Raw genomic sequence first — 27,873 nt, forward strand, 5'->3', positions numbered from 1 at the left:
GCATTTCAGTTCCCTCGTCTCTCTCTCTCTCTTTTTTTCTCCTTCAGTTTTTCTTTTCTTTTCTTTATAAACGCGACGGTAACAAAAGGCTGGACCCGAGTCTGGGACCCCTGTCGGTGTCCTGTGTCTTCCGTGTCTCATGGCGGGGCTGTGGTGATGACAGTTCCACTATTCGGGCTGTGGTGATGACAGTTCCTCTATTCGGGCTGTGGTAATGACAGTTCCTCTATTCGGGCTGTGGTGATGACAGTTCCTCTATTCGGGCTGTGGTAATGACATTTCCACTATTTGGGCTGTGGTGATGAAAGTTCCACTATTTGGGCTGTGGTGATGACAGTTCCACTATTCGGGCTGTGGTAATGACCGTTCCTCTATTCAGGCTGTGGTAGTGATGACAGCTCCTCTATTCGGGCTGTGGTGATGACAGTTCCTCTAGTCCTCTGTTCCTGCTGTGGTGATGACAGTTCCTCTATTCGGGCTGTGGTGATGACAGTTCCTCTATTCGGGGCTGTGGTGATGACAGTTCCTCTATTCGGGGCTGTGGTGATAACAGTTCCTCTAGTCCTCTATTCGGGATGTGGTGATGACAGTTCCTCTATTCGGGCTGTGGTGATGACAGTTCCTCTAGTCCTCTATTCGGGCTGTGGTGATGACAGTTCCACTATTCGGGCTGTGGTAATGACAGTTCCTCTAGTCCTCTATTCGGGATGTGGTGATGACAGTTCCTCTAGTACTCTATTCGGGATGTGGTGATGACAGTTCCACTATTCGGGCTGTGGTAATGCCAGTTCCTCTAGTCCTCTATTCGGGCTGTGGTGATGACAGTTCCTCTATTCGGGATGTGGTGATGACAGTTCCTCTATTCGGGCTGTGGTGATGACAGTTCCTCTATTCGGGATGTGGTGATGACAGTTCCTCTATTCGGGGCTGTGGTGATGACAGTTCCTCTATTCGGGCTGTGGTGATGACAGTTCTTCTATTCCTCTATTCGGGCTGTGGTGATAACAGTTCTTCCATTCCTCTATTCGGGCTGTGGTGATAACAGTTCTTCCATTCCTCTATTCGGGCTGTGGTGATGACAGTTCCTCTATTCCTACGTGTCTGCGTAGAGATGATCTTAACGACACTTTGGCTCAGTGGTGCTCATAATCAAGGTCCAGGCGTCCAGAACTTGGGGTCTTAGCTCGGTGAAGGTGGTGGTGTTCTGTCGAGTGGGTGAGTCCTGGACTGCGTCTGGCAGGGTACCGGGTGGGAGGTCCGTCTGTCTGGCGTTGCAAGGAGCCGCCCGGGCTGTCAGAGAGTGGGATGAAGATCCAAACGGGGAGGTGTGTGTGTGTGTGTGGAGGGAAGATTGGGGGGCCGGGGGGCGCTGACTGTGCTTCTGGTGTACAGTACGGATGGGGAGGTGGGGGAGGGGGGGGGGCGAGGTGTCCTAGTCCGTGTCTGCTGGTTTTTCTATGTGGGCGTGAACATCGTCCTTAGTCCTCCCCCCCCATCACCCCGCCACCCCCCACCCCCCAAGTCCCCGTCCTTCTCCCTCCCATCAAAGCGTGGACAACCAGTGGTGGTGGAAGCGACAGTCATAAGGCGAGGCTTGAACTGATGGTGGAGGCCCCAGAGTTGAGTTTAATTCTTCCACCACCATAGTTTCTTGACTTGTTATAACGGTAAAACGCATTCATTCTTTCAATATGACAAAGAAACGAGCGAGCGAACGAGACAGACAGACAGACATATATATATAACCGAGGACTTTCGTGTGTTTTTTTTTTGTTTTTGTTTTTTTCAAAAGGCCTTCATCATGTCAACATAAATGATTATTAAACTTAGAACTGAACAAACCGGTTTACCTTTCGCGACCCTGTTCCGACAACACAACAGTCGTCAATTAAGATACGATCCTCTTTGTCAGTAAAAACCAAAGCCTTATATTGTGCGACAATCTTTTCTCTCTCTCTCTCCCCCCCCCCCTCCCATCTTTTTTTTTTCTTTTCATTTAATCACAAAAACATTGTGTGATCTCTTTAATTGTTGTCCCCCCCCCCACGCCCCCCCGCCTCCGCCATCCCACCTTACCTCTCCTCCTTCCACAACTCTAGCCCACTTCCATCTTTTTTTTTTCTCTATGAATTAAAAAAAAAAATTACTCCCATACCCGTATACCCTCAGGAAAACAATGATCACTGCAGATCGAGATGCATACGGGCCTATACACTATGTCCCAAACGTGTTCATTCGCTGCAACAGATTTTCCCTGATCCATTCTGATATAGGTAGGGATTTCTTTTTCTCATTTAAATGTTGGGTTCCCTCTCCTCCGTTCCTCCTTTCCCGCCATAACCTGTGGGTTATTTCCTTTGAATTATAGGCTACCGCGCTTTGGGGGACATAAATGAAGCAACAACAACAAAATTAAACAAATGAACGGTAAAGAATATGTCTGGATAGGGTTGGTATATTGAAAAGAAACCGGACTTTTTTGTTTTCTTTTCTTTTTTTTTTCTTTCTTTTTTTTTTACGCATTTTAAACTTTATTCACAAAAAACATAATCCAAACAGCTGTATAACAGATAAGTCCAAGCACAACAAGCAAAGCTAAAAAGAAAAACCGTGCTCAAAGCTGGTTACTTTAAGTCCAAGCACAACAAGCAAAGCTAAAAAAAAAAACCGTGCTCAAAGCTGGTTACTTGTCAATGAACTGGCTGCAGTTTAAAAAGAAAAAAGAAAAAAAAAGAAGCAAAAATGTATGCGTGGTGCAAGATCACGTAGAGGGTTGTATTGGAGGGTTGTATGAAACAGAATTATACTGTTGCAAAGCCTAAAATTCTTGGATCATCAAGTCACTGCAACCAAAGCGTAGTGTCTCAGTGGAGTCCTTCTTCAGCTCTGTGTTGGTGCTCTCACAGGCCCTTCAATTTCTTCAGGCACACATTATATATCCAGATGATACACCTACACGATTTACTACTGATAAGGCACCACGTCAAGTTTCCGTGGGCGTGTGTTGAAAAAGACAAGGGGCAGGGAAAGTGGAAAGAGGAGGGGGCGGACCAGACGAGGTGGAAACCGGGTGGTGTCTGTTGTGTGGAGTGGGTGTGGGGTGTGGGGGGTGGGGCTGAGGGGTGGGAAGATGGGGAATGCAGTGTTGAGCAGTGTCAAAGCGGACGACTCGGAAGAATTCACGCACGGTTCAGTAGCTGGCCACAGTGAATTAAATGTAAGAAGCAGGGGGTCGAGGCATGGGGTGGTGGGTTTTGTTGGAGTATGCATGCAGTGTGAGGAAGGTTAAAAGTTCCGGTTGATGACGTTAGAACGCCGATGACAGTGGTGCTTTTAAAAGACCTAACGCTCTAAGCTGCAAGCCGGCAACTGAAATTTTCAGAGTAGATATGAGTCGGCAGAATGAACTGAAGAGAGGAGATGGGAGTGGGTGTGGAGGTGTGGGTGTGAGAGGGAGTGTGGAGGAGTAGAGAGAACAGCCGGAGCGGAATGTGGAGGAGGGGGTAGGGGGTGGGGAGAGAAAACCCCTCACATCCGTCCCGTGTGTGGGTTTCAAACTTGAGACAAACGAGCGAGCGAGCAAGCGAGATAGAGATCGAGACACACACACACACACACACACACACATCTTTTGCGTGAATGGTAGCGACAAAACAACTTGAGCCAGTCCGACCTACCGTTAGATGGCTGGACAGGTAAACTTGCTTACTAAGAGAATGTAAAACGTAACAAAAACTGCCCTGGCCTACATCGTAAACCTAAACAGACGGAGGAGCCTGTTGGGGGACATTCTGAACGCCGGACACTCGTGAAGAGTCACTGGGTGTGTCACACGAGACAACGCCGTAAACACACAATGGCCATGTACGTAAACTTGTTGCCTACATGCATAGGCTACGTGAAAGACTATTAATCAAGTCACTTTCTTCTTCTTTCATTCTTTCTTTCTTTCTTTTTTTTTTTTTTTAAAGAAAAAACAAAACAAAACAAAAAGAACAAACCCTTCTTCAGCGTTCGTGAGCTGAACGCTACACTAACACCAACACTGGAACGCTGAAACTGGAACAATTCAGTCTCTAATTCAATGCATTGGCGTCAACACAATTCAAAGACTCATGAAGATTGAAAGCCTTTTCCTTTTTTAAAAAATAATAAATAAAATCCCTTGTTCACTCGTTCTGTAAACGAGTGGACTTTTCCCTTACTATCAGCCCTCCCATTTTCGGGAGGCTGAAAATATATCAGCCTATGCTAGATGTGTTATTATTGTTGTTTCACTGCCCTCCAAGTTTTGTTAACTCTCTCCATACGAACGGCGAAAAAGACGAGGATGACAGCGTTTCACCGCAATTAACATCATCAAAATATCACAAGCGGAAGGCTCTTATACTGAATAGGTGTATGTAGAGAACCAATTCCGCATTTCTGACGACGGAAGCAAAAGGTTTGGTCATTCAGACACCCAGTGGAAGTCCGAGGCGGTCTCTGTAGGGCAGAGGAGAGGACTGGCCGTCCTGAGTGAGTTAAGGAGTGCGGGATCTTTACCGTGCATGCACACGGGAGGAAGTTCATTGTTTTGACAAATGGTTGTCTTGGGATACCTGCAAAAGTCTTCTTTGCTTAAGACCCACGATCAATAATTATGTTGATCTTTCTGGGAACTGTCTGAGACAGGAGTGTTGCGAGAGAGAGAGAGAGAGAGAGAGAGAGAGAGATGATTGGGTGGTGATGCGGAATTTGAAGTTCTGACCTCACACAATCGTCAATGCAGGAGAGAAATACAAAGCTGTGATAACTTGGGACATCACACCGGTAATGTATTTGTTGTTGCTGTTGCTGTTGTTGATGTAACGTGTTTGTTGTTGTTGGCTTCGATACTTGTTATCTATTTGATCCAGTTCTCAGTTTATATCAAATATTTTACCATGCATAATCATACTGTAACATTCGGTACCGGCTTTCTGTTGCTGTTTGTTGTTGTTTTCGGTGGAGGGTTCCTTTCCTTATTAGGTTTGTTGTTCTTCTTCTTCTTTTCTTACATTCGAGTCTAACGCCAACAATTTGATAATCTTCAGTAATATGGCCATCATAATACCTAACTATCTATTCCAGGAAAAAAAAGAGATGCGGTGAAGGGTGGGAGGTCGGAAAGGGTAGGGTGGGGCAGAATGAGTGAGATGCCGGGGACTGGAGGGAAGTAAAAGTCAGAGGCTGTCCAACGCTATACACAACACTGACGTCAATTGAACAAATCAAAGCGGGCAGCGAAAATTCCGTGTTTTTTTTTTTTAAACTGACGTGGACCACCCCACACAGTGGCGGCACGGCAACTATACCCGTTGACAGATGGGACGTTTATAAGCCGCGAGGCTTAGGCTTTAGCCGGTCCCTTTACGTTTTTCTTGTTGCAGATCTGCTGCCTCTACTGATCGAGTGGCAAGCTTCTGACTGTTAGCTCAGCGCTCATTCAACTGAGCTATGCTGGTTCGTGGGTGCAGTCCTGATTGAGGCGAAGTTGATGACTTGCTGGCATTCATACGAGTTTAAAAGTTGAGGTCACCTGGTTCTTGAGTTTTGTTCAAAGGGTGCACGGTTCACAAGCCCTGCTCAATCGTGAGGAATGTGTAGTCGGTGTGATGAACATTTAGCCTGGTCCTTTTGTGTGTGTGTGTGTGTGTGTGTGTGTGTGTGTGTGTGTGTGTGTGTGTGTGTGTGCCGGATTACATATGTGTCATAATGACACACCAAATTAAAAAAAAAAAATTTACACAAAGAAAGAAAACTGTAGAAGTGATAATCAGTCAATTATGTGATAGTTGATGATAATACCCCCCTCCCCCTTTTTTTAATTTACAAGGCCACTACATATTTTACTAGTAGCAGCAACAGCTAGCATTGGTGATGATGGTGGTGGTAATAACAACAATGTGTGTAACAACAACAATAATAATATAATCATTATTATCATAAATCAGAATAATGATGATGACGATGATAAATAGCAATGGTGAGAAAAAAATTCAGAAATGTTTGATGTTCCTTCGGTATGTTTACTATTCATATGGGGTACACTTTTTATCATCAGATAAGTTCTTATATAACATTTTACAGCAATAGCTTCTGGAAACTGACCAAAAGGAATGCAGGGAGGGAGAGGGTGGGGGGGGGGGGGGTGGCAGAGAGAGAAGCAAGATTGGAAGGGAGGAGGGAGAGGAGGGAGAAAGGAAGGAGGAGGAATAAAAGAAGGCTTGGGGGAGGAGGGAATGCATTAGCATTAAACAACTTGGTCAGGAAAGAAAGAATTGAGAAGGATGGATGGACAGAAAGAAAAAACAAAACAAAAAAGAAAGAAAGAAGGAATGAAAAAAGATTAGAAAAAGAAATATTGTGTGTGTGTGTGTGTGTACCTGTGTGTGTGTTTGTGTGCCGTGTGTACCTCTGTATGTGTACCTGTGTGTGTGTTTGTGTGCCGTGTGTACCTGTGTATGTGTACCTCTGTGTGTGTGTGTGTGTGTGTGTGTGTGTGAGTTATAGAGAGAATTTTGTGTTTAAAAAGAAGGGTACTTCACTTTTATCCACACTCAGCCTACAAAAACTGCAACTTCCTTTTCAATTTTACTGTTTAGTTTATCAATATTCACAGTCAAGTCTCAATCTGCTTAAGCCTGTAATTAATATTATTCTTGAAATAAACAAATACATATATTACAAACCTAAATTGAATGAACTGAATATACATGAAATGAAACAGAAGATAAAATAGATGAAATAATCCAATACAAAACACACACAAAGAACCCAGTTATCATCATGCTACTGCTGACAAGATATGTGTCACAGTACATCAGGCAAATATTTCACTTCAATATGACAATAGGCAACAGCTTTTTTCTTTTCTTTTTTCTAGAAAACGTTGTGTGTCTGTGATTTTACTGTTTACACACACACACACACACACACACACACACACACACACAAACACACACTCACTCACACAAAAACTGACATGCACACAAACACCAACATTCATGGACGTGTATGTGTGTGTGTGTTTGTACATGAACACATGTGTGTCACACAGAGGGAGAGCCAGAGAGAGAGAGAGCTAGAGAGAGAGAGTGTGTGTGAGCCTGTGTGTGTGTATGTGTGTGTGTGTAAACAGTAAAATTACTCACACACAGCTTTTCCAAGGAAAGGAAAGAAAAGAAAAAAAAAGTGTTGTCTCTATATTGTCGTACTAATGTGATACTTAGCCACTGTACGTGTAAACTTGACCACTCGATCACCTCCCTCATAACTCATAAAGGGTGTGACTGTACGTGTCCACAGCTCGTGGCACAAAACACGTACGTTCGATCACTGACCCAGCACATACACACCCAAACTTGATCGACACTCACCTGAGAAAATCTGCAGAATACCAGAGAAGATGAACACGGCCGTTTTCTTGAAGCAGAAGAAAAGGAGAAGGGCGGCGACAACGAAGAGCATCAACAGTGCTGACACACCGACAAAAAACGTGCAGGCGCGGAATGCGTCGGTCAGAATGGTATCAAAGTCCGTGAAAGAGCCTGAACACACGTAATTTTCTTTGTTGGAGTCGGGGTAGCAGTACTGGAAGACTCCCATGTGCCCATAACCAGGGCTCTCTTGGGTGTCTCCGATCCATTGCGGCTGGACGAAAGACACGACGTTGAGAATACACCATATAATGGAGAGCAGTGCCCAGACCACAGCCACTGCCCGATACTCACGCATGTAACGAAAATGGTAAGCTTTGGCTGTTTCTGGGTTGAATCGATTGACATCCATGATTTGAAATGTTTTTTTCTTTCAGCACTTGACGATGAATTCGATCTCTGATGTCAGGCACAACCCAAAGATACCCACACCCCCTTTTCGAAAGATTGCAGTCCCACCACAGTTGAAAACAAGAAAGGGTGAGGTCGAGCTAAAGCCGGGCGTGTTGCTACTCATGCATATTTCCTCTCCAATAAATTTAGACCGACAATACCTGAAAGTCTGCCCACGGTAGCCAAAACTCGTCTGGCAGGTTTTTCTCTGAGTCGGTCCCAATCCCGTGTGTTGACACAGCCCATGTGAAACCAGACTATTTTTAGAAAGCATCTCATGAATATTCCAGTTACCTTTCGAGGTCAAGAATAACCCGTGTCGATTGGCTTATCAAACGGAAGTGGCGGGAAAAGAAAACTGTTGCTGACTGACGAGGTAACAACACGGATTAAAGCTTGTTACTTTTGAGTTTCTAATTCGTGTAGCAGTGCTCTTGTGGCTCGAAGTAGAAAACCTTATGATGGTTTATTGCACAGCTTGACGACTTTTTAAATATGAACCGTAATATATTTATTCATCCTGCAAAAATGTACTTCCGGTTACAACCTCGCACTTTCGACCACGTTGCCCTTCTGCGTTCGGCAAAAAGTTTTCTTCCTTTTGCACAACCAACATCTGGCTGATCAATCGATCTTGTCGTGTTTGCGCATGCTAGGTATGTTCGTGCTTTCATGACACACCTACCTCTGACAAGGACAAATACGGGAACCTGAATGTGAGTTACACACGAAGTGATGGAAGTTCACTTGCGAGCCCACGTTTGAGGTTTTGGAAATCAGGAAAAAAAAAAAATAGAGAAGCGGCACCATCCAGACACCTTTGTACCCTGTTATAATAACAAGGCAAACTGCATGTGACCATGATTGCAACTTTATAGCAAAAATTACACGAAACTAACAGTTACAAACACACATAATTAATAAAACAGAAAATTCTCCAAACACCATTCACACAGTTACCACAGGAGGACTCCATCATTGAAACCTTATGAACTGCTTATTCCACTAGACTGCCTGAACTGATGAATTGACAAACATCTGAATCACAAGTTACACAGTGTGACGAGTCCATCCCTTCACGTCCTCCCCCAAAACACACATACCCTGGGGCAAAATGTGTTGTCCATCAGCGTGATTGTACATTACGTTCTTGTCACAATAGATATCTGTTTGTGTGAAATTTGTGCCGTTATTTCTCCGTAATGCTGCCATCAGCCCCCAATCTGTATGCCTCTTCCCACTCCAGCCCCAACTGAAGAGATAGAAAAACGCAACGTTGATGAGCTGCAGCAAAATACAAATGATCTGATTTGCCTGATAATCAATGACATAATCAATGAATAGGCTTAATTTAACCCTCTCCATACAGCGTTTAAGTTTGGTTCATCACTCTGTGTCTCATTTGACCTGTTCACCGCAAAATCAATGGGACATTTTCAAAATTATGGGTCGGGAAAGATATTCCTTTTTTCCTCTTCAATTGGCAACCCACCATGTCCCCTCACCCACCACACAATGTGTATTTATATTCATTTTATGTCAAACTCCAGTTTTTGTATACACACACATGTAGAATGTTTAAATGTGTGTGTTGTTCTTGTTGTTGTGTCATTGACTGCTGCAAAGGAAATGTTTCCTGTTCAAGCATACATGCATGTATTATATGTGTTCTTGCACTATTCTGGATCAGACTAGGGGAAAATACCTTGAAACAATCAAAACACACACACACACACACACACACACAGTGACACACTCACACCTTCACTCACACAAACATGCCCATACATGCGTGTGCACACACACACACACACACACACACACAGAAGCTAACACACACACCTATTCCTATTATTCCGTCTTCCCACTTGCGCACACAAATTTATGCAAACTCATAGGATTTGTGATGGGAAGTCTGTTCTAAATAGCACAACAGTGCTCAGACAGATGTCAGGAAACAAACTGAGACAAGACAGAGTGGGCAATAAGTGTTCTGGCGAAAATTAATATGTGTTTGTGTTAGACAATTGTGTGAGCTTACATGTTTCCTTTCATTTAAAAGACAGCAAGGATTTTTTTTTTTTTTTTCCAATTTCTGAGTTGGATGGTAGATTTCTTGCTGAGATTTGCCATTTTTTTGATTATGCATTCGTAAGTGACAATACATAGTGTGTGTGTGTCAGTGAGTGTGAGTGTGTCTTTTGAAATTGAATTCATGGTAACCCCAGTATTGACAAGTGCACAAAGAGTACTGATGAACATGCTTTTAAATGGATATCAGTTCTCTGTCCAAGTCAGTTCCATACCCTCATGCACACCCTTATGCATGCACACTCGCACGCACGCACACAGATAGACTAGCATACACACACCGGTGCTGTGTTCCACTGCAGTTTTCAGTATGCATACGAGCTGGTTTCTTTGCAGTGTTCGTCTGCTCGGCATCAAACTGCTAAGGAACAACAGTAACATGTTCTTTTTCGGACTTTGTAAATGCAGTCACGATTATTCTGCAGGAGGTTGAGAGAAACGTACAAAAGGCCTTTTGGTCCGACCTGCTTGCTGAAAAATCAATGTCAAGTGATTGACTGGCTGCCACTTCATTGAGTCATTTCAAATTTGAATGCGTCAGTGACCGATGACCAACTCCAAACCTGAACCCTGTTCAAACACTGTGGCACATGATGCCGCCACCGGAGACCTTCATTGATATTGTGCTGTATTACTCTCAGCTAGCTTCTCTCAAGTAGTTGCCATTCTCCTTCTGTTCTTTTTCAACTATTCTATGATCATGTTTCCCATGGTCTTCTTTTGTCTGGTGTCCACTGAAAGGTAGCTGATGGCATTCTAAATGTATCCCATCTATAATCTAATCTTGCCAGAATAGTGGCACAGTTTCTGTGGCAAACATTGGAAGGGGTACGTTCCAGTGACAGAAGTGTTTTGATGTTAAAAACTTGTTGTTTACGAAACTACATGGATAGGAAACTGTACAAATAGTTTTTATTTTGTTGTTTTTTTTTTGTTGTTGAAGGTTTTCTGGTGTCCCTGTCTCAAGAATGGATTCCCACGAGCCAGCATCAGAAGGGGAATACTGTTGGGGTCATGACCTCTCTTTGCTTAGCCAGCTGAGACAGCAAGTGATTTGCAGGGACTCCCAGCTCAACCTTCTGTTGTCCCTTTTAGGAGAGGTACTGTCAGGCTCCTTGAAAAACAATATAAGGTGGTGGGGGTGGAGTACAGTACTCCTTCTGGCTGGCTGTCTGTTATCGAGTGTTTCACACTTGCATTTCTTAATCAGTCAAGTTCAGAAAAAGCTGCATAGAATTTATGTATGCAGATTGTGACTGTGTTGTGGAGAGGGAGGGTGGAGGGAATGCATGTCATGACCACCATAGATTGATGCGGTGAGTGTTAGTGATGATGACAGAAGTAGAAAACAAATTCTGATTTGTATAGTATGACTGAATACTGTGGAAATGGAAATGTTACAAGCTAAACTGATAGCAGCACCCAGTCTGATCAGTGCTGTCCCCTTTGAAAACAACAACAACAACAACAAAACAAAACTAAAAAAAACATGGATTAGCTGGAAGGAAAACTCAAAAGAGAATTTTTGTTACGGTTAACTTCAGGGAGCTCTGTGTGAACCACATATATTTGAATACATTCTTCTCTTCAGTGCTGTTATACCATCGCCGTGTGTTTCAATGAATAAAGCTTCTGTACGTTCTGATGTATAACTTGTTTTTTGTTGTTGTTTTTCTCACTTTTCAGAGAAGTCACATGACGCCTGCCAGTATCTTCATGTATGGTCACACAGCGACTGGGAAAAGTTACATCATGGAGACAATGTTGACAACACTAAAGGTCAGCAAGATAGGGAGAAGTATGGTAGTCTAGTGTATAGAAATGTCCTTTTTATATGTTGTAAACTGGTCGCTCTGGAAAGGTGATTATGTCAGTTTCACCCAAACTGTCCATGATCCATATTGATATCAGCCAAACTGTCTGTGTTCGTTCTTTCTTTAACTCTTTCGCCACCATGTTTCTGTGTGGAAAACACTTTCCAGCACCAAATATTAATTTTAGTTTTAGAAACAATGCTTTCGGTCACAGGCTTCAATTCATGTCAAAACAACACAATGGATTGTTCACTTTAACTATGTCAGGGGTCAAAGGCTAGTTATTGTTCTGTCAGCGGGGAAACTGGTTGCAGCTGTCAAGGTTTGTTATAATGTGAAAAACTTTTTTTTTCTTTTTTTTCCCAACATTAACCCTCTATGTCGACAAAGTCGCAAATTCTTTTTCACTTAATCAGTTATTTTAGTGTGTCTTTCACCTTCCATGAAACATGTCCACAGTGATCAAGTCAGATGAGACACTTGGGACACTCAGTAGGTTTTAAGACAAAATTGGAGTGGATCTGTTGGAGATTTGTGGCCAGTATAATGCATGCAGTTATTGGTATTAGAATGTTTGATTGAAGGAGGTGTTGGAGAGTTTGTGATTTTATTGGACTTTTTTTTCCCCTCTACTGTGCCCACAGTATAATGTTTGATCGAAGGAGGTGTTGGAGAGTTTGTGAGTTTATTGTACTTTTTTTACTCCCTGCTGTGCCCACAGCTTCCCAGTGTGTGGGTCAACTGCATTGAGTGCTACAGTGCCCGCTACCTGTACGAACACGTCCTGAACAACCTCCCATCAGCACAAGGAGACAAGCCCACTGCACAGATCACCTGTGACAACATGAATGATTTCATACGCCTGTTGAAGGCTCAGGTGGAGGGCTGCAGTCTTCAGAATGAAACGCTGTACATTGTAAGTCATGCTCCTTTAGTAAGATGAAACTGTTTCTCAACTTAGAAGGAAATCTGCAGCTGAATAGGACAGTCCTCATTCACACAGTCTTTATATATATATATATATATATATATATATATATATATATCTTTGGTGCTAAATATATATTATGTTTCATTGTCTGTCTTGCAGTCTTTTTCAGTGTAGTGGGGTTCAGTGCCAGAAGAGAGCATTTGGAGTCTCAGATTAAGACACTCCTGTCCAGAATTATCTTTGGACTCCATGATAATGTTGGTGGTTCCTGATTTTCTCTATTTTGAACATTGGTGGTTCCTGATTTTCTCTATTTTGAACATTGGTGGTTCCTGATCTCTATTTTGAACATTGGTGGTTCCTGATTTTCTCTATTTTGAACATTGGTGGTTCCTGATTTTCTGTTAAAGAATCACCCATATGTCTTTAGCTGGAATGAAAAAAAACACAAAAAACCCAACAGATTGTGCCAGATGAGAGTGATACAGTTTAGGACTTTCAGTGTTTGGGAAAAAGAAGATCACCGTTCCATCTGATTATTGTTTCAGCTTTTGTAGGTTACATTTGTTGGACCCATTCATCTGTGGAGGGAAGAAGAGGAGATACTGAATATTGGAGATACTTGTGCGTGGATTTGGCTTAACTTGTCAAACTGTTAGTCACTGTTGTTGCAATTTTCTTTTCTCTCTCTCTCTCTCTCTTTTTATTTTGGGGGGTTTGGGGGTTGGGGGGGGGGACAATATCATAATCCAATATTTATTATTTTATTTTATTTTACCCCGATCTCAGGTCCTGGATAGAGCTGAACGACTGCGTGACATGGATGCCAACATACTGCCTGCTTTCCTCAGACTGCAAGAACTGGTATGTAAAAGATGTGGATGTGGACATTTGTGTGGAGCATATGACATGTGCTGGAGTATGTTTGATAAAAGAGCATATTGATTCATAACACTGACAGATTGTGAGCACTTTGCTGACGGTGGGTTGGTTCCATCAGATGCTGTAAAAGTAACAGATTCTGATTGCTTGGAGGGAGTCGAAGGAAGCAAAGAGTTTGCTTTGGGGCAATATTTTGGTTGTGTTGTCTTTTAATTGCAGTGTTTCTCCTGGTGTGTGAATGATTCAGAATCAGAATCAGAACAACTTTATTATCTCAAGAGAAATTAAGTGTGGAGAAGTCTGTGGTACAGATTACAAGCAAAACAATAAAAAAAATTGGCACACAACATATATAACGAAATTGCAGTCAGCAAAATCATTGCAAAACATCTCTCTCTCTCTCTCTCTCTCTCTCTCTCACACACACACACACACACACGCATATACTCTCACACACACACACACACAAGTTTCACAAATTAAAAAAAAAGGTGCATATTTTTGTTGATCAACGTTATTGTTTTTTTTTAACTCCTCAGAAATAGAGATGTCTGTGATTTTTATTCTTGATCCTGTAGGTCTTGCAAAGATGCTTTGATTTCTCATTTCTATTTCTATCTTTGTCCATCAGTCTGTCTTCCTCATTCCTGTCTTTCCTTCTCTCCCCTCTGTCTGTTATCTCTCATTCCTCTTTCTTTATGATGTGTGTGTATGTGTGTCTGTGTGTGCGTGTCTACCCTCAGCTGGGCTACAAACAACATGATTTGATTTGAAAGTGTGTCTGCCCCTCTTGCAGACTAAGCTGAACATCTGCACTATACTCCTGAGCGACATTCTGTGGGAGAAGTTCCGGTTTGGGACTGGTTTCTGCGAGCCCTTCACCATTTATTTACCGGACTTCAGCCAAGGTTAGTCATCAGAGAATTAGGAAAAAAAAAAAAAAAAAAAAAAAAAAAAATCATCACTTCTACAGTCAGTCTGATTATGATAAATGTGACTTAGAATCATAATTATTTTAAAGTCTTAACTTGTTGATCAACATTAAGCAAGAAAGAAGTATGGTTACTCTTTGAAAAACAAAGGAACGTAATTCAAATCATTGCTGCTTGTTGTTCCCATCAGCTAGAATACAGTTAACTCTCTCCATACGAACGGCGAAAGAGACGACGTTAACAGCATTTCACCCCAATTACCACCATCAAAATATTACAAGCAGAAGGCTCTTACACTGAAGGGGTGAACGTTGACAAAGAATACCACAATTCTGACGACGGAAGCTAAAGGTTGGGTCATTCAGACACCCACTGGACATCCGAGGGGTCTGTGTAGAGGAGAAGAGAGGACCGGCCGTACTGAGTGAGTTAAGCAAGAAAGAAGTATGGTTACTCTTTGAAAAACAAAGGCACGTAATTCAAATCATTGCTGCTTGTTGTTCCCATCAGCTAGAATACAGTTAAGTGAGGGGTACAGTGAAATAAACCCAGGGACTTTCCTCCAAAAGGAAGGTCCAGATCTGTTCATATGCCTTTCATTCGTGATATACTCGCAACAGGAATGGCAGAAGAACCATGAGACACAAATAGCGTCTGTTTAACTTGTAAGACTGGACAAGGCTCTTTAGTTTCTGAATTGGTCACACATGGAACAGACAGATGGGTGAGAAATCAACAGTAGTTGAATTTTAAAGGTGATGGCGATGTTCGTAATCATTGTGAAGTTTTGTCTTTCATTACTCTGAATCAGAGCTGTGTGTGCGTGTCTCGTTATGAATGACTGATGTGTAAACGCTTTGATTTTTCTCTGCACAAAATGCAGCGCTGTGCTTTATAGATATTTTGTTATCATTATTGATTTTAAACAGTAGGTCATTTTTACAGCAGCCTGAGAAAAGTGGTGGGGATTTTGTGGAGACTACCATATCCAGCAGAACTAATTAATGTTTTATTTATTTAAGTAGTAATTTGATACAATAACATTGTGCACAAGAATGTGTGTGTGTTTGCAAGGAGGATGGGGGTGATAATTGCAAGTGTATGTGTGTGTGTGTGTGCATGTACATTAGCAGTTGTGTTTTATATTTTTGCCTAGGGAAGGGTTATGGGGGAGGGCACATGAAGGCATGTCTTTGTGCTTGTATTTTTGTTTTTACCTGCTTGCAAGGAAAATTTCCAGTATGTATTTTATAAGGACATGACAGAGTAAAGTTGATGGTACCTTACCAATGCCTTGCTTGTGGACTTGAGACTGGGTTGAAGGAAATGAGTAATAACTTGTTTGTTCCCTTAAAAAAAAAAAGAAGAAAAAAGGACATGTATATGGATGGTTTGTAGATGATGTGCACAGAAGATAAGTCCTCTTATGCATTTAGAGGGATAGTTTCTTTTTTCATGTTTAATGTTTCGTCTCAACAAATATTGGCAGTGTAATTTCTCATGCTGTAATTAAAAGTAAAAAGAACACACACACACACACACGCACACACGACCCCCCCTCACCCTCCCAAAAAAAACCCAAAAACAACAATAACAAAATATGATTGGTACAAAAACAGTATCAAAAATGAAATAAGATTTTTTTTTTTTAAAGAAAAAAAAAGAGAGAGAGACTGTCACACTCTTGATTTCTTTCATGAAGGTGAAAGGACAACAGAGAACAACATGCAGATATGTGCATTCCTTTGATAAACCTGAAACAACAACAAGAACAACAAAATGAAAGCAATGTTATATTATCAACTCGTAATTCTTTGTTAAAAATGAAAGAATGAAGAAGAAAAGAAAAGGTAATGACTGTATTTTTTCCCTTGTATACAGATGAGTTGAAGAGAATCATGTTGCTGGATTGCCCAAAGGACCAGTCAGAGAGCCTGTACATGAACTACGTCAGTCTCTTCCTCTCTGTCTTCTACTACGTCTGTCGGGATCTGAGGGAACTGAGACACATGGTGAGGCCTTGTCTTGTTGGGTTTTTTATGTTTGTTTTTTTTCTTCTTAATGTGTAGATGACAGAGCAAACGAAAGTGGGAGGGGTGGGGTGGGGGGTGCGGGGGTATATCTGAGTGTCTGTATACATGTGTGAAATAGTGTGAAAGAGATAGTGGGACAGTATGTTTGAAAGAGACAGTGAGACAGTATGTTTGAAAGAGACAGTGAGACAGTATGTTTGAAAGAGACAGTGAGACATTTTGAGATAGTGAGACAGTATGTTTGAAAGAGATAGTGAGACAGTATGTTTGAAAGAGATAGTCAAGACAGTATGTTTGAAAGAGATAGTGGGACAGTACGTTTGAAAGAGATAGTGAGATGGTATGTTTGAAAGAGATAGTGAGACAGTATGTTTGAAAGAGATAGTGAGACAGTATGTTTGAAAGAGATAGTGAGACAGTATGTTTGAAAGAGATAGTGAGACAGTATGTTTGAAAGAGATAGTGAGACAGTATGTTTGAAAGAGATAGTGAGACAGTATGTGTGAAAGAGATAGTATGTTTGAAAGAGACAGTGAGACATTTTGAGATAGTGAGACAGTATGTTTGAAAGAGACAGTGAGACATTTTGAGATAGTGAGACAGTATGTTTGAAAGAAACTGAGACATTTTGAGATAGTGAGACAGTATGTTTGAAAGAGATAGTGAGACATTTTGAGATAGTGAGACAGTATGTTTGAAAGAGATAGTGAGACACTTTGAGATAGTGAGACAGTATGTTTGAAAGAGATAGTGAGACAGTATGTTTGAAAGAGATAGTGAGACAGTATGTTTGAAAGAGATAGTGAGACAGTGAGACAGTATGTTTGAAAGAGACAGAGGACATTTTGAGATAGTGAGACAGTATGTTTGAAAGAGATAGTGAGACAGTATGTTTGAAAGAGATAGTGAGACAGTATGTTTGAAAGAGATAGTGAGACAGTATGTTTGAAAGAGATAGTGAGACATTTTGAGATAGTGAGACAGTATGTTTGAAAGAGATAGTGAGACAGTATGTTTGAAAGAGATAGTGAGACAGTATGTTTGAAAGAGATAGTGAGACATTTTGAGATAGTGAGACAGTATGTTTGAAAGAGAGACAGTATGTTTGAAAGAGATAGTGAGACATTTTGAGATAGTGAGACAGTATGTTTGAAAGAGATAGTGAGACAGTATGTTTGAAAGAGATAGTGAGACATTTTGAGATAGTGAGACAGTATGTTTGAAAGAGATAGTGAGACAGTATGTTTGAAAGAGATAGTGAGACATTTTGAGATAGTGAGACAGTATGTTTGAAAGAGATAGTGAGACATTTTGAGATAGTGAGACAGTATGTTTGAAAGAGATAGTGAGACAGTATGTTTGAAAGAGATAGTGAGACAGTATGTGTGAAAGAGACAGTGAGACATTTTGAGATAGTGAGACAGTATGTTTGAAAGAGACAGTGAGACAGTATGTTTGAAAGAGATAGTGAGACATTTTGAGATAGTGAGACAGTATGTTTGAAAGAGATAGTGAGACAGTATGTTTGAAAGAGATAGTGAGACAGTATGTTTGAAAGAGATAGTGAGACATTTTGAGATAGTGAGACAGTATGTGTGAAAGAGATAGTGAGACAGTATGTTTGAAAGAGATAGTGAGACAGTATGTTTGAAAGAGATAGTGAGACATTTTGAGATAGTGAGACAGTATAGTATGTTTGAAAGAGATAGTGAGACAGTATTTTTGAAAGAGATAGTGAGACAGTATGTTTGAAAGAGATAGTGAGACATTTTAAGATAGTGAGACTGTATGTTTGAAAGAGACAGTGAGACATTTTGAGATAGTGAGACAGTATGTTTGAAAGAGATAGCGAGACAGTATGTTTGGAGATAGTGAGACAGTATGTTTGAGAGATAGTGAGACAGTATGTTTGAAAGAGATAGTGAAACAGCATGTGTGAAAGAGATTGAACAAAACTCCCAGACAGCAAGATTTTTTATTGTTCCATTTCTAAAGTCCGATTCTCATGTTGCACATTCATTGAAAGCATGTTGTGTCTGTTTGTTTTGCGAAGTTTCTGCAGTTACAAAAAAAAAACCAAACACCTAATCCTGTTAAAGTGTTACGTCATCAGAATAGAAGGCATCTTTCCCCACATATTTGTTATACATTGTACTTTGGCATCAAGTTTAGACTATTATGTTGTGTCAGATTTTAATCGTGTGATTATTGATTTGTTCCCACGTTTCATTCCTTGACAGGCATTGCTGAATTTTCCGAAGTATGTGGAACCTCTGGAGAAGAAAGAAGGTAGGCAAGCCTTTGTCTCTGTTTCGCCAGTTTTGTAGAGGAGTCAAAGACAGTGGTTCAAAGTGCAGCAAAAACCAGTCCTTTCACACTTCAGCAGAAGTGACAAGCAAGTTATTTGTTTCAAAGTGCTGTTGTGAAAGTCCATGGCATTTAGACAGAAGTACTCATGTGTAATGCATTTGTAGAATTTTCAGTAAAACTGACAGAAAATAACTTGATGAAAATCTTAGGAAATTTTTTTTAGGTTTGGTCGATCAGTATATGATGATAATCACTCATGATAAAAAAACAACAACAGCAACAGATTTTCTGTGGTAAAATTTCAGTAGAAAAATCTACTTTGGTAGTCCTGTGTGAGTTAAAAAAAGAAAAAGAAAAAAGTGTTTGGCATTATGATATCCCAGGGGAAAGAACCCATACTTTTTACACAGAGAAATCATCAGTAATTATATATGGAACAAATTAAAAATGCTTTTTTGTTTACTTTTGTTTTTCTATTCTTTTTTTAATTCAAAAGAATAATGATATTGTTATTATAATTATTATTATTATTTCAAAAGATTAGTCTTTTGTGAAGGACTATGACTGTCAAACTAGGAGGCAAAATTGCACTGGCTCTTAGTGCTGCAGCCTTAGGGGCTAGTTGGCCTTTGGGAGCCATCCCAATGCCAGCTGTCCTAAAACCCTCTTGGCTGAGAGAATGGGGATGTAACTTGGCAAGACACTCTTCACTAAGATAAAATTCTAGCCCAAATTGTCGGGACAGCAGTTGCCTCCTCTGCTGTTCTGATAGTCATAGCTGGACACGACTGACTATCATATATTTCAAAAGAGGGCAAATGGGACAGATTGAAACACCTTGAACTGCCTATTTTCCAACAGTGACAGAGAAAGACAGTGGCAAGTTGTGGCGCAACATTGAACCCCACCTGAAGAAGGCTCTGCACACGGTCTACCTGAGAGAGGTGTCCAGGTGAGATTCCCAGCCATGACTTTGTGCCGTGTCCTGACCAGGTGCTTTATTCTAGGATATGATAATAATAATAATAATAATAATAATAATAATAATGGATACTTATATAGCACACTATCCAGAAATCTACTCTAGGTGCTTTACAAAAACGCTTTTGTTGACAAAAAACATTATATCTATGTTACATTCACACACCAAAATGTGACCACACACACGCACGCACGCAAGCACTCACTGCATACATACATTTTAACATACATGTGTATCTAACAGCTACCCTAACACATACGCACACATAGGCAGGCACAATATATTAAATCTTTCATTCTCTGAATCAGACTCACACATGCGTGAGAATGATTTATGTGTAAACGCCTTGATTTGTCTTTGCACAAGATTCATCGCTGCATGATACTTATCTTTCTTAGTATGTATTGATGATTTGCTCTTTTTTATTGGATGATTCTTCTCCATGCTTTGTAAAAAAAAGAATTTCAAACAAATCCAGTAAAGAACGTAGGAATGGCACAGTAATCCTCTCTCTTTCTAAATTTGAAAATGTAAATATATATATATATATATATATATATATATGTGTGTGTTCTTTTTTATTCTTTTTTTTTCACACTGTAATGAAAGGTGAATTGAGTGTTCAGAACCTTAAGTTTTTAAGGTGTGGTGTACTCTGCCCACAGATCTGCTTACTTGTTTACAGCTCACCAGCTCACTCGTTTATGATTGTGAGGAAGCAGCGTTTCAGTGCAGGGTTATGGCCTGATCATGATGTTATAGATTGAGACAAACAGGTGAACAAGGTTGTTGCCTTGAATTCTGTTCTACATGGCCCTGCTTTCACAGAGGGCAGTTTAAATCCAGTCAGATTATGTTGTTGTTTTTTACAGCCCACAAAACCCCAAAGGGGCCATTTCAGGGATGAATACCGATCATTTCTTAAAATCAGTGAAAGAGAACATAAAATTACGTTAAAAGGTCAATTAAAACAACGTCAGAAAGTTCAGTTTATCGACATCTCACTAAGTTCATGTCAAATTAATTCAAATTAAAAATGTTGAAAATAATGTAAAAAAGACAAATTCACAACGGAAAAGCTCTCGAAAAGTGTGGAATTTATTTTATTCACATGAGTCATACAGAGATGCCAACTGTTATGATTTTGCCACATTTTGTTATGCTCGACTGCAGTTTATTCAGACGTTACGCCAGCATCAAAATTGTTCTGAGTTCATTTACAACTACATAGCATGGTCACATGCTTTCATGTCGTAGCATTACCCAGATGTTCTAGAGCTATCAGTTATAAGGCCAGGGCAGTCACTTCTTACCTTGGTCTCTCATATGATGCTCAGCTAATCACATGCGTGTTTACATTAAAATAGCATAGAGTGGACCAATCAGCTTAATGGTTTGCCTCGTGTGGCTCAAGAGTCCGAGTGTTCCTACCAAATTTCCTGATTGTTCCTACAAACACTTGACAGGGGTTGGCATCTCAGGTCAATGTTGGCTGAACAGAAACAGGTAGTTGACTGACTGAGTTTCCTTTTGCCTTCAGCACCCAGTGGGAGCAGATGCAGAAGAGTCACGCTGAAGATGAGAATGGAGTTTGTGTACCTTCAGGTCCGTCTGCATTTTTGTTTGCCCCTCTTTGTGTATCTGGTTCTGTCTCACGTGTTTACATGTATGTATACACATGGACGCGCACACACACACACACACACACACAACACGCACACGCACACGCACATGCACATACGCACTCACCGTCTCTGTTTATGCTTTGTTTCTCTCTCTGCCTTGTATGGTTACTTACATATTTTGTATTTTGTATTTCTTTTTATCACAACAGATTTCTCTGTGTGAAATTCGGGCTGCTCTCCCCAGGGAGAGCGCGTCGCTATACTACGTCACCACCCTTTTTTTTTTTTTTTTTTTTTTTTTTCCTGCGTGCAGTTTTATTTGTTTTTCCTATCGAAGTGGATTTTTCTACAGAATTTTGCCAGGAACAACCCTTTTGTGCGCTAAGTGCGTGCTGCACACGGGACCTCGGTTTATTGTCTCATCCGAATGACTAGCGTCCAGACCACCACTCAAGGTCTAGTGGAGAGGGAGAAAATATCGGCGGCTGAGCCGTGATTCGAACCAGCGCGCTCAGATTCTCTCGCTTCCTAGGCGGACGCGTTACCTCTAGGCCATCACTCCATCCATATGCTGATGGTCTCGTGCATGCATGCTCGCATATTGATACAGAGACAATATACGCTATATTTCAAGGTATGGCTTGGCTCTGTTTTCCTAAACTTTTCTAGATCACTTGCAAGTTCTTACAGTGATAGTGCCTTCGGGAGGTTAACCTTTATAAAACGTGTCATAGTATTTTGACGAATGTAATTTTTATATTGTTATGCAGTATAAACTATTGTTGCATCCTTTTTTTGAATGTGGGAAGATAGTAAAATTCAAATTGTCATTTTCAGTTAAATATTTCAGTATTTGCGTCACATTCTGATTTTTAAATATGTATGAAAATTATACAAATTGTGCTTGAAGTTAGATCTGTGTAGACTTTCAGAAATAGATTATCAGTGCTGTGTGATTCACTGTTTTTGTTAATAATTCAGTGTTTAAATCTTTGACATATTTAGAAACTAGTAACTGAGGACACATATTTCAGTGTTCCTCTTTTGTATTCCTCACTTACATGGAGGTGAATCTTCTTCTTCGTTCGTGAGCTGCAACTCCCAAGTTCACTCGTGGGCTTTTGCATGTACAACCTTTTTTTTACCCCGCCATGTGGGCAGCCATTGTCCGGTTAGGGGGTTTGAAGGTGAATGATTTGTCTGTTCCATGTACACCCACAGTACTTTTGTCAGCCCCGTGATGAAACCTTGCTTCTTTACAGTGCCAGCTTCGCGGAATCATGTTGAGCTTCCATACTACTCCAAGTACCTCCTTGTGGCTGCCTATATCGCCTCCTACAACCCTGTCGTTTCAGATAAACGCTTCTTTTGCAAGGTTTGTAGTAAACGTTGTTTTATTCTGTGTTTTTCTTTTGTGCTTGGGCAAGTCAAATGTGGCCAAACCCATCTTTCTCTAGCTCAGACTTTCTTGTTTGGTTTTACTCCTCTCATGCTGCTGATTGTGGTTACCATTAGCAGAGGAGAGCCTCTGACCTGACCATCCGTCATGCAGTATCACTGTGACTTACCATATTGGATTTTCAGAGAGAATGAAATCTTAGTAGTGTTTGATTAATGCTTGCATTTATTTTTTAATTTTTAGAGAGAATGAAATCTAAGTTGTATTTGATTAATGCTTGCATTTATTTTTGAATTTTTAGAGAGAATGTAATCTTAGTAGTATTTGACTAATGCTTGAATTTATTTTCCAGATTGAATTTTAATTTCATATAGATTATTTGTATATTGATTTGCAGTTCAGTTCTGTAAAGTACTTAATGTCTTGGTGATAGGTTGAAACACTCTTGTTTTTATATTTCAGGTTGGATATCATTATAATATCAATGATATTTCGTTTTATGTACAGCAAAGATAATGAGGGCCAGCGTTATACATGCTCTTTGAAATAGAATTGAATAAACAATAGAATGAATTAGATTTTATTTGTCATGAAACCTTATAAGACACAAAGTGTAACATACGAATATGACAAAATAGTTATTATCATGTAATGGTACGTGTTTAAGCAAGATGTGTTCTGGTCCAGTGACATGTTACAATTTTAGAAAACTGGTGAATTCAGTCTTTTGCTCATTCAGATTTGAAAAAAGACAAATTAATATGACTTTTCCACTTATAGCTGTTCTGCCTTGTACAAGTCCCTGCTTTATTCAGTCCATGTTCATTACTTCTTTCTTTCCTCCAGAAATCTGGCAAGATCAGCAAACGGTCAAAGTTGATGAAGAAACATGAGAGGGTAAGTTGTTATTGTGAGTACAGTTCTATCGCAGACAAGTGCTGGAAATTTCCACACAAGTTTTGGTTGCCCTGGGAACAAGGACGTAAAAAGACCTATGTGTCCCCTCAGCAGCAGTTTCCTTTCAAGCAGTCTCAACATCATTGAGGCAATCTATTCCATATCAGTATTCCGTGGATCGACATTGATTTCTTGCATGCATGTTTGTTTGTGTGTGTGTGTGCGAATATGTGGGTATGTGTGTTTGTGTGCTTTGAGTGTGACTGACATGTGAACGTAAGGCACTTTGAGAGGCTTGAAAGCGCTGTATATCAGTATCAGTAGCTCAAGGAGGCGTCACTGCGTTCAGACAAATCCATATACGCTACACCACATCTGCCAAGCAGATGCCTGACCAGCAGCGTAACCCAACGCGCTTAGTCAGGCCTTGAGAAAAAAAAAATTTAAAATTACTTTTGTTATTATAAATCGTTTAGGGTGATACTGTGAAAGATATTTGTTCAAGCCAGGATGTGTGAATGTGTTGAGTAAAACTGCATGATTTGTGTTGCCCAGGCTTCCAATCACTTACTGGGCCCTAAACCTTTCCCACTGGATCGTCTGCTGGCCATTTTCTACTCCATTGTGGAAGAGAAGATTGCTCCATCTGCCATAATCTTTTCACAAGTAGGTCTCTTTCTCTCTCTCTCTCCCCCTCTCTCTCCCACTCTCTCCCTCACACACACACACACACACACTTACACATACATACACACACACACTGACATACACAAACACACACACACACACACACTGAGAAAAATAATTACTGTTATTACAAATAAGTATCACAGAAACATCTAAATAAGGCTTTGGGTAAACACCCTTGTACAAATAAGTTATTGTCAAACAGCAAGGAAAATGATAATACGTGTCCGCCAAATACATTACAGAAGCAACTTTACATTTGAAAAAAAAAAGAATTCTGAACAAATAGTTGGTTAATCTCAGGATGATCAGTTTTCATGCACCAACTTGCGAGCTTTTGTGTGTGGGTAAACGTATGTTGGGCGTGTGCCAGAGATGTGTATTGAGGCTTGTTTATATTATTGCTGAGGTTATTACTCCCCTTGTCTACAGGGCTTTTCTGCAAAATGGACAGGAGAATATGTCAGTGTCAGTCTCTGTGTTTTTTTCTGTTAAATTTCAATGTTTTAATTTTGTCTTTAAAAGTGATCAGTACTAAAGTGATCAATACTATATATTAAAAAAATATATAAAAATGTTCAGCACAGTTAAAGGTATCTTTTTATTTTATTTTGATAGTCTGATAACTATGTGCAACACAGTGTGCAAGGTGTCATTATTCTGTATTAAGCATGCTCAGAGCAGACGCATTAAACTAACCATTCAGAGTCTGTTTGTGTTCACTGTACCAAACTCTGAAGAAGGAAAAGTCAAAATACATGCAGGACATCAGTGGACGTCTTATAGGCACTATGGCAACACTTTGTACAGGACATCATATAGGCACTTAACTGGTTAACTCACTCAGTACAGCCAGTCCTCTCTTCTCCTCTACACAGACCCCTCGGATGTCCAGTGGGTGTCTGAATGAGCCAACCTTTAGCTTCCGTCGTCAGAATTGTGGTATTCTTTGTCAACATTCATGTCTTCAGTATAAGAGCCTTCCGCTTGCAATATTTTGATGATGGTAATTGGGGTGAAACGCTGTTAACGTTGTCTCTTTCGCCGTTCGTATGGAGAGAGTTAAGGCAGTAGAAATGTTTATTTTATTGAGCAGTCCTGATATGGCCCTGTGTAGTGGATAGGACTCTGAGCAACAATGTGAACTGTTACACAGATCAGCAGTCTGGTGAGCCTTCACCTGCTGGGACAGACGTGTAGTGACAGTCAGATCGAGATGCCTCGCTACAAGTGCCTTGTCTCCTTGGACTTTATACGCTCTGTGGCAAGGTGAGTGATGGCTCACATGGTTCAAATAGCATTTTGTTTTAAAATGTCACACCATAAATTCAACAGGTCAACTAGAAAGACTTGGTAGTCCGAATTTAGTTTCCACACACAGATAAGGTGCTTGTACCCTTTAAGACACTGGAGTAAAATTAAAAGTTGTGCCTAATAGGCCAAAAATTATGGTATATTAAGTGCTGCCGTAGTGCACATAAATACACTAAATATGTGTCAGATGTCTCTGCAGGTAGAAATTTAGACATTGTAGCATGAATTATTAACATAAGAATAGTAAGCACAGTACAGCTAACAAACAGAAAATTGAAAAGAGGCATGCGGTGGATAGGAGAAAATGGCTCATCAGTGCAAAAAGAAATAAACTTGGTATGTGCTGAGGTGTTTCCATAACAATGTTCACTGAATTTTGGCGAGCATGCGCTTTGGATGATAGGGTGACAGACAGTCAAAACTAATATTGGTTGCTCTTTTTTTCTTTTTCTTTTTTTTTAACAATTCTGGTCTGGTGACACTCACAACTGATACTGGTGGCACTTTTTTTTTTTAAATGTGACTTTTAGAAAACTTATTTTTTTTTTTTTTTTATAATTTTTGGTCTGGCTGAATTGCAGAATGAGATTACCCCCCCTCCTTTTTTTTTTTTTTTTTTTTTCCCATATGTCTTCTTAAGTTTTGGTAGCCATGTGTTGCTAAATATATGTGCAGCTGGAAACTAAAAAAAAAAAAAAAAAGAAGAAGAAGAAACAAAAGGTGTAGAAACATTAGTGGTGTTTCCACTCAGTTGTTGTCAAAAACATAGTTCATGGTTGCTAATTTATACAGTTCAATTGGAATATGAGTGTGTGTGTGTTGGAGGGGGAATGTGTATGGTGTGGTGTGTAGGTTGGTTGAAGAGTATATGGAATATTTTTTGAAATATTTGTATGTAAAAAGCAGTGAATTTTGCATTAATGCAATGTTTCAGTGAAACCTATTCATCAGCACTTTGAATTTCTTTTCACACTGTTTTCTTATTTACTTGTAATGTCTTTACCCAGTATAACATTTCATGTTTTTTAATACTTTTTTTTTTTCAGGACTATCGGTTTTGATGTGATGAAATACCTCTACGACTTCATGTGAAAAAGAAAATGCAGCTGTTGACCCAGCGAAGAGCTTGGGAAATGAGAGTCCTTGCCAAAGTGACGTGGTGTTGACTTGATGGATGTCCACCCATTTGTGTCCTTGGCGCCACCAGCCATCTGTTGTGGAGTTCCATGCACATCCATTCATGCACACATTATACAGCATCTGTTTGAAACAGCGACTGTCAGCAGCCTTAGCAAAGCTTTCAGATTCTTTTCTTTTCTTTTTTTTTTTTCATCTGTTTTGTTCTTCCTGACAATTGGCCAAAAAATGTTTGTTTTTTAAATACACAGACAGGGAATAATGAGGAAGAACTGGTCATGTTATTTTGATGTGTTTTTTTTTTTTTTTATACATGTATTTTCTTTACCAAGTTGCTGGCTAAAGAAACTTTGTAGATAGTGTGACATTTGCAGAATGTTTCACGGTCAGACCATGCTTTCTTTGTTGCAATGGCGAGTTTGATGAGCAAGTTTGACACTGATCTCCCTAGCTGCCCCAGCTGGCCTGAGGCTATTCAGTATTTTCAATTAAAGTTGACAGAAATTATTTGGGTTTGATTTACTGACAAGTTGTTGAGGTGTAATTTATGAACTGTAGCTAAGTTATTTGAAAATGTGTGACTGATGATAAAAGCCACCGCTTTGGACAATGACATGTAATGATTTGGAAATACTTGAAATAATTTGAAAATGTGTGCCTGGAGTAAGTGTACCTGTCTGCAAAAATTCGAAAATGTGTGTCACATGCCTACAAGAATTTGATAAACATGTGCCTTCGATGAATCAAATATATAGTATTTGATTTTATAAAGTGTGCCTGCAATTATTTGAAAATGTGTGCCTCATTCTGATTAATTGAACCACTTAATTAATTAATATAAATTTTGTAGTTTTGTCATTTCACTGGAGAGTGGTATAAGTGACATTATTGTCTGGTTTTGTCTGTTGACCCGAGTGCAAAATTGAGTGGATGGGAGTGGATGTGCCTTTATCTTTCTTCTTACTTTTTTTTTTTTTTTTTTTTTT

The 27,873-nt window shown here is 40.1% G+C and overlaps 2 protein-coding genes across 7 annotated transcripts in view; one reads left to right on the forward strand and one right to left on the reverse strand.

Annotated features, from left to right (window-relative positions):
• The window catches only part of LOC143284751 (LHFPL tetraspan subfamily member 3 protein-like), an 18,649-nt gene extending 10,654 nt beyond the window's left edge, over positions 1–7,995 (reverse strand). For all 5 annotated transcript variants that reach the window (XR_013055605.1, XR_013055606.1, XR_013055608.1 and 2 more), the window contains exon 1: positions 7,401–7,995. Coding sequence is in view for 1 of the 5 variants with exons in the window: in XM_076591718.1 (XP_076447833.1) it covers positions 7,401–7,812 (412 nt within the window). In the remaining 4 variants the exon portion in view is untranslated. The remainder of the gene's footprint in view (positions 1–7,400) is intronic.
• Positions 7,996–8,183: 188 nt separating this feature from the next.
• Positions 8,184–27,855, forward strand: LOC143285149 (origin recognition complex subunit 5-like). 2 transcript variants are annotated; one of them, XM_076592377.1, is made up of 15 exons: positions 8,184–8,229; positions 10,888–11,044; positions 11,631–11,723; positions 12,480–12,674; positions 13,479–13,553; positions 14,368–14,479; positions 16,385–16,515; positions 18,777–18,825; positions 19,708–19,798; positions 21,369–21,433; positions 22,716–22,828; positions 23,699–23,749; positions 24,305–24,415; positions 25,593–25,705; positions 26,797–27,855. In XM_076592377.1, the coding sequence occupies exons 2-15, from the start codon at positions 10,913–10,915 to the stop codon at positions 26,840–26,842; spliced, it is 1,377 nt and encodes a 458-aa protein (XP_076448492.1). In that variant the 5' UTR covers positions 8,184–8,229; positions 10,888–10,912; the 3' UTR covers positions 26,843–27,855. The 2 variants fall into 2 exon arrangements, with proteins under 2 accessions (XP_076448492.1, XP_076448493.1); XM_076592378.1 differs by lacking the exon at positions 8,184–8,229 and adding an exon at positions 8,411–8,509.
• The last annotated feature ends 18 nt before the right edge of the window (positions 27,856–27,873 follow it).

The sequence above is a fragment of the Babylonia areolata genome, chromosome 8 (genome assembly GCF_041734735.1).
Source record: "Babylonia areolata isolate BAREFJ2019XMU chromosome 8, ASM4173473v1, whole genome shotgun sequence".
In the NCBI taxonomy this organism is placed as follows: domain Eukaryota; kingdom Metazoa; phylum Mollusca; class Gastropoda; order Neogastropoda; family Buccinidae; genus Babylonia; species Babylonia areolata.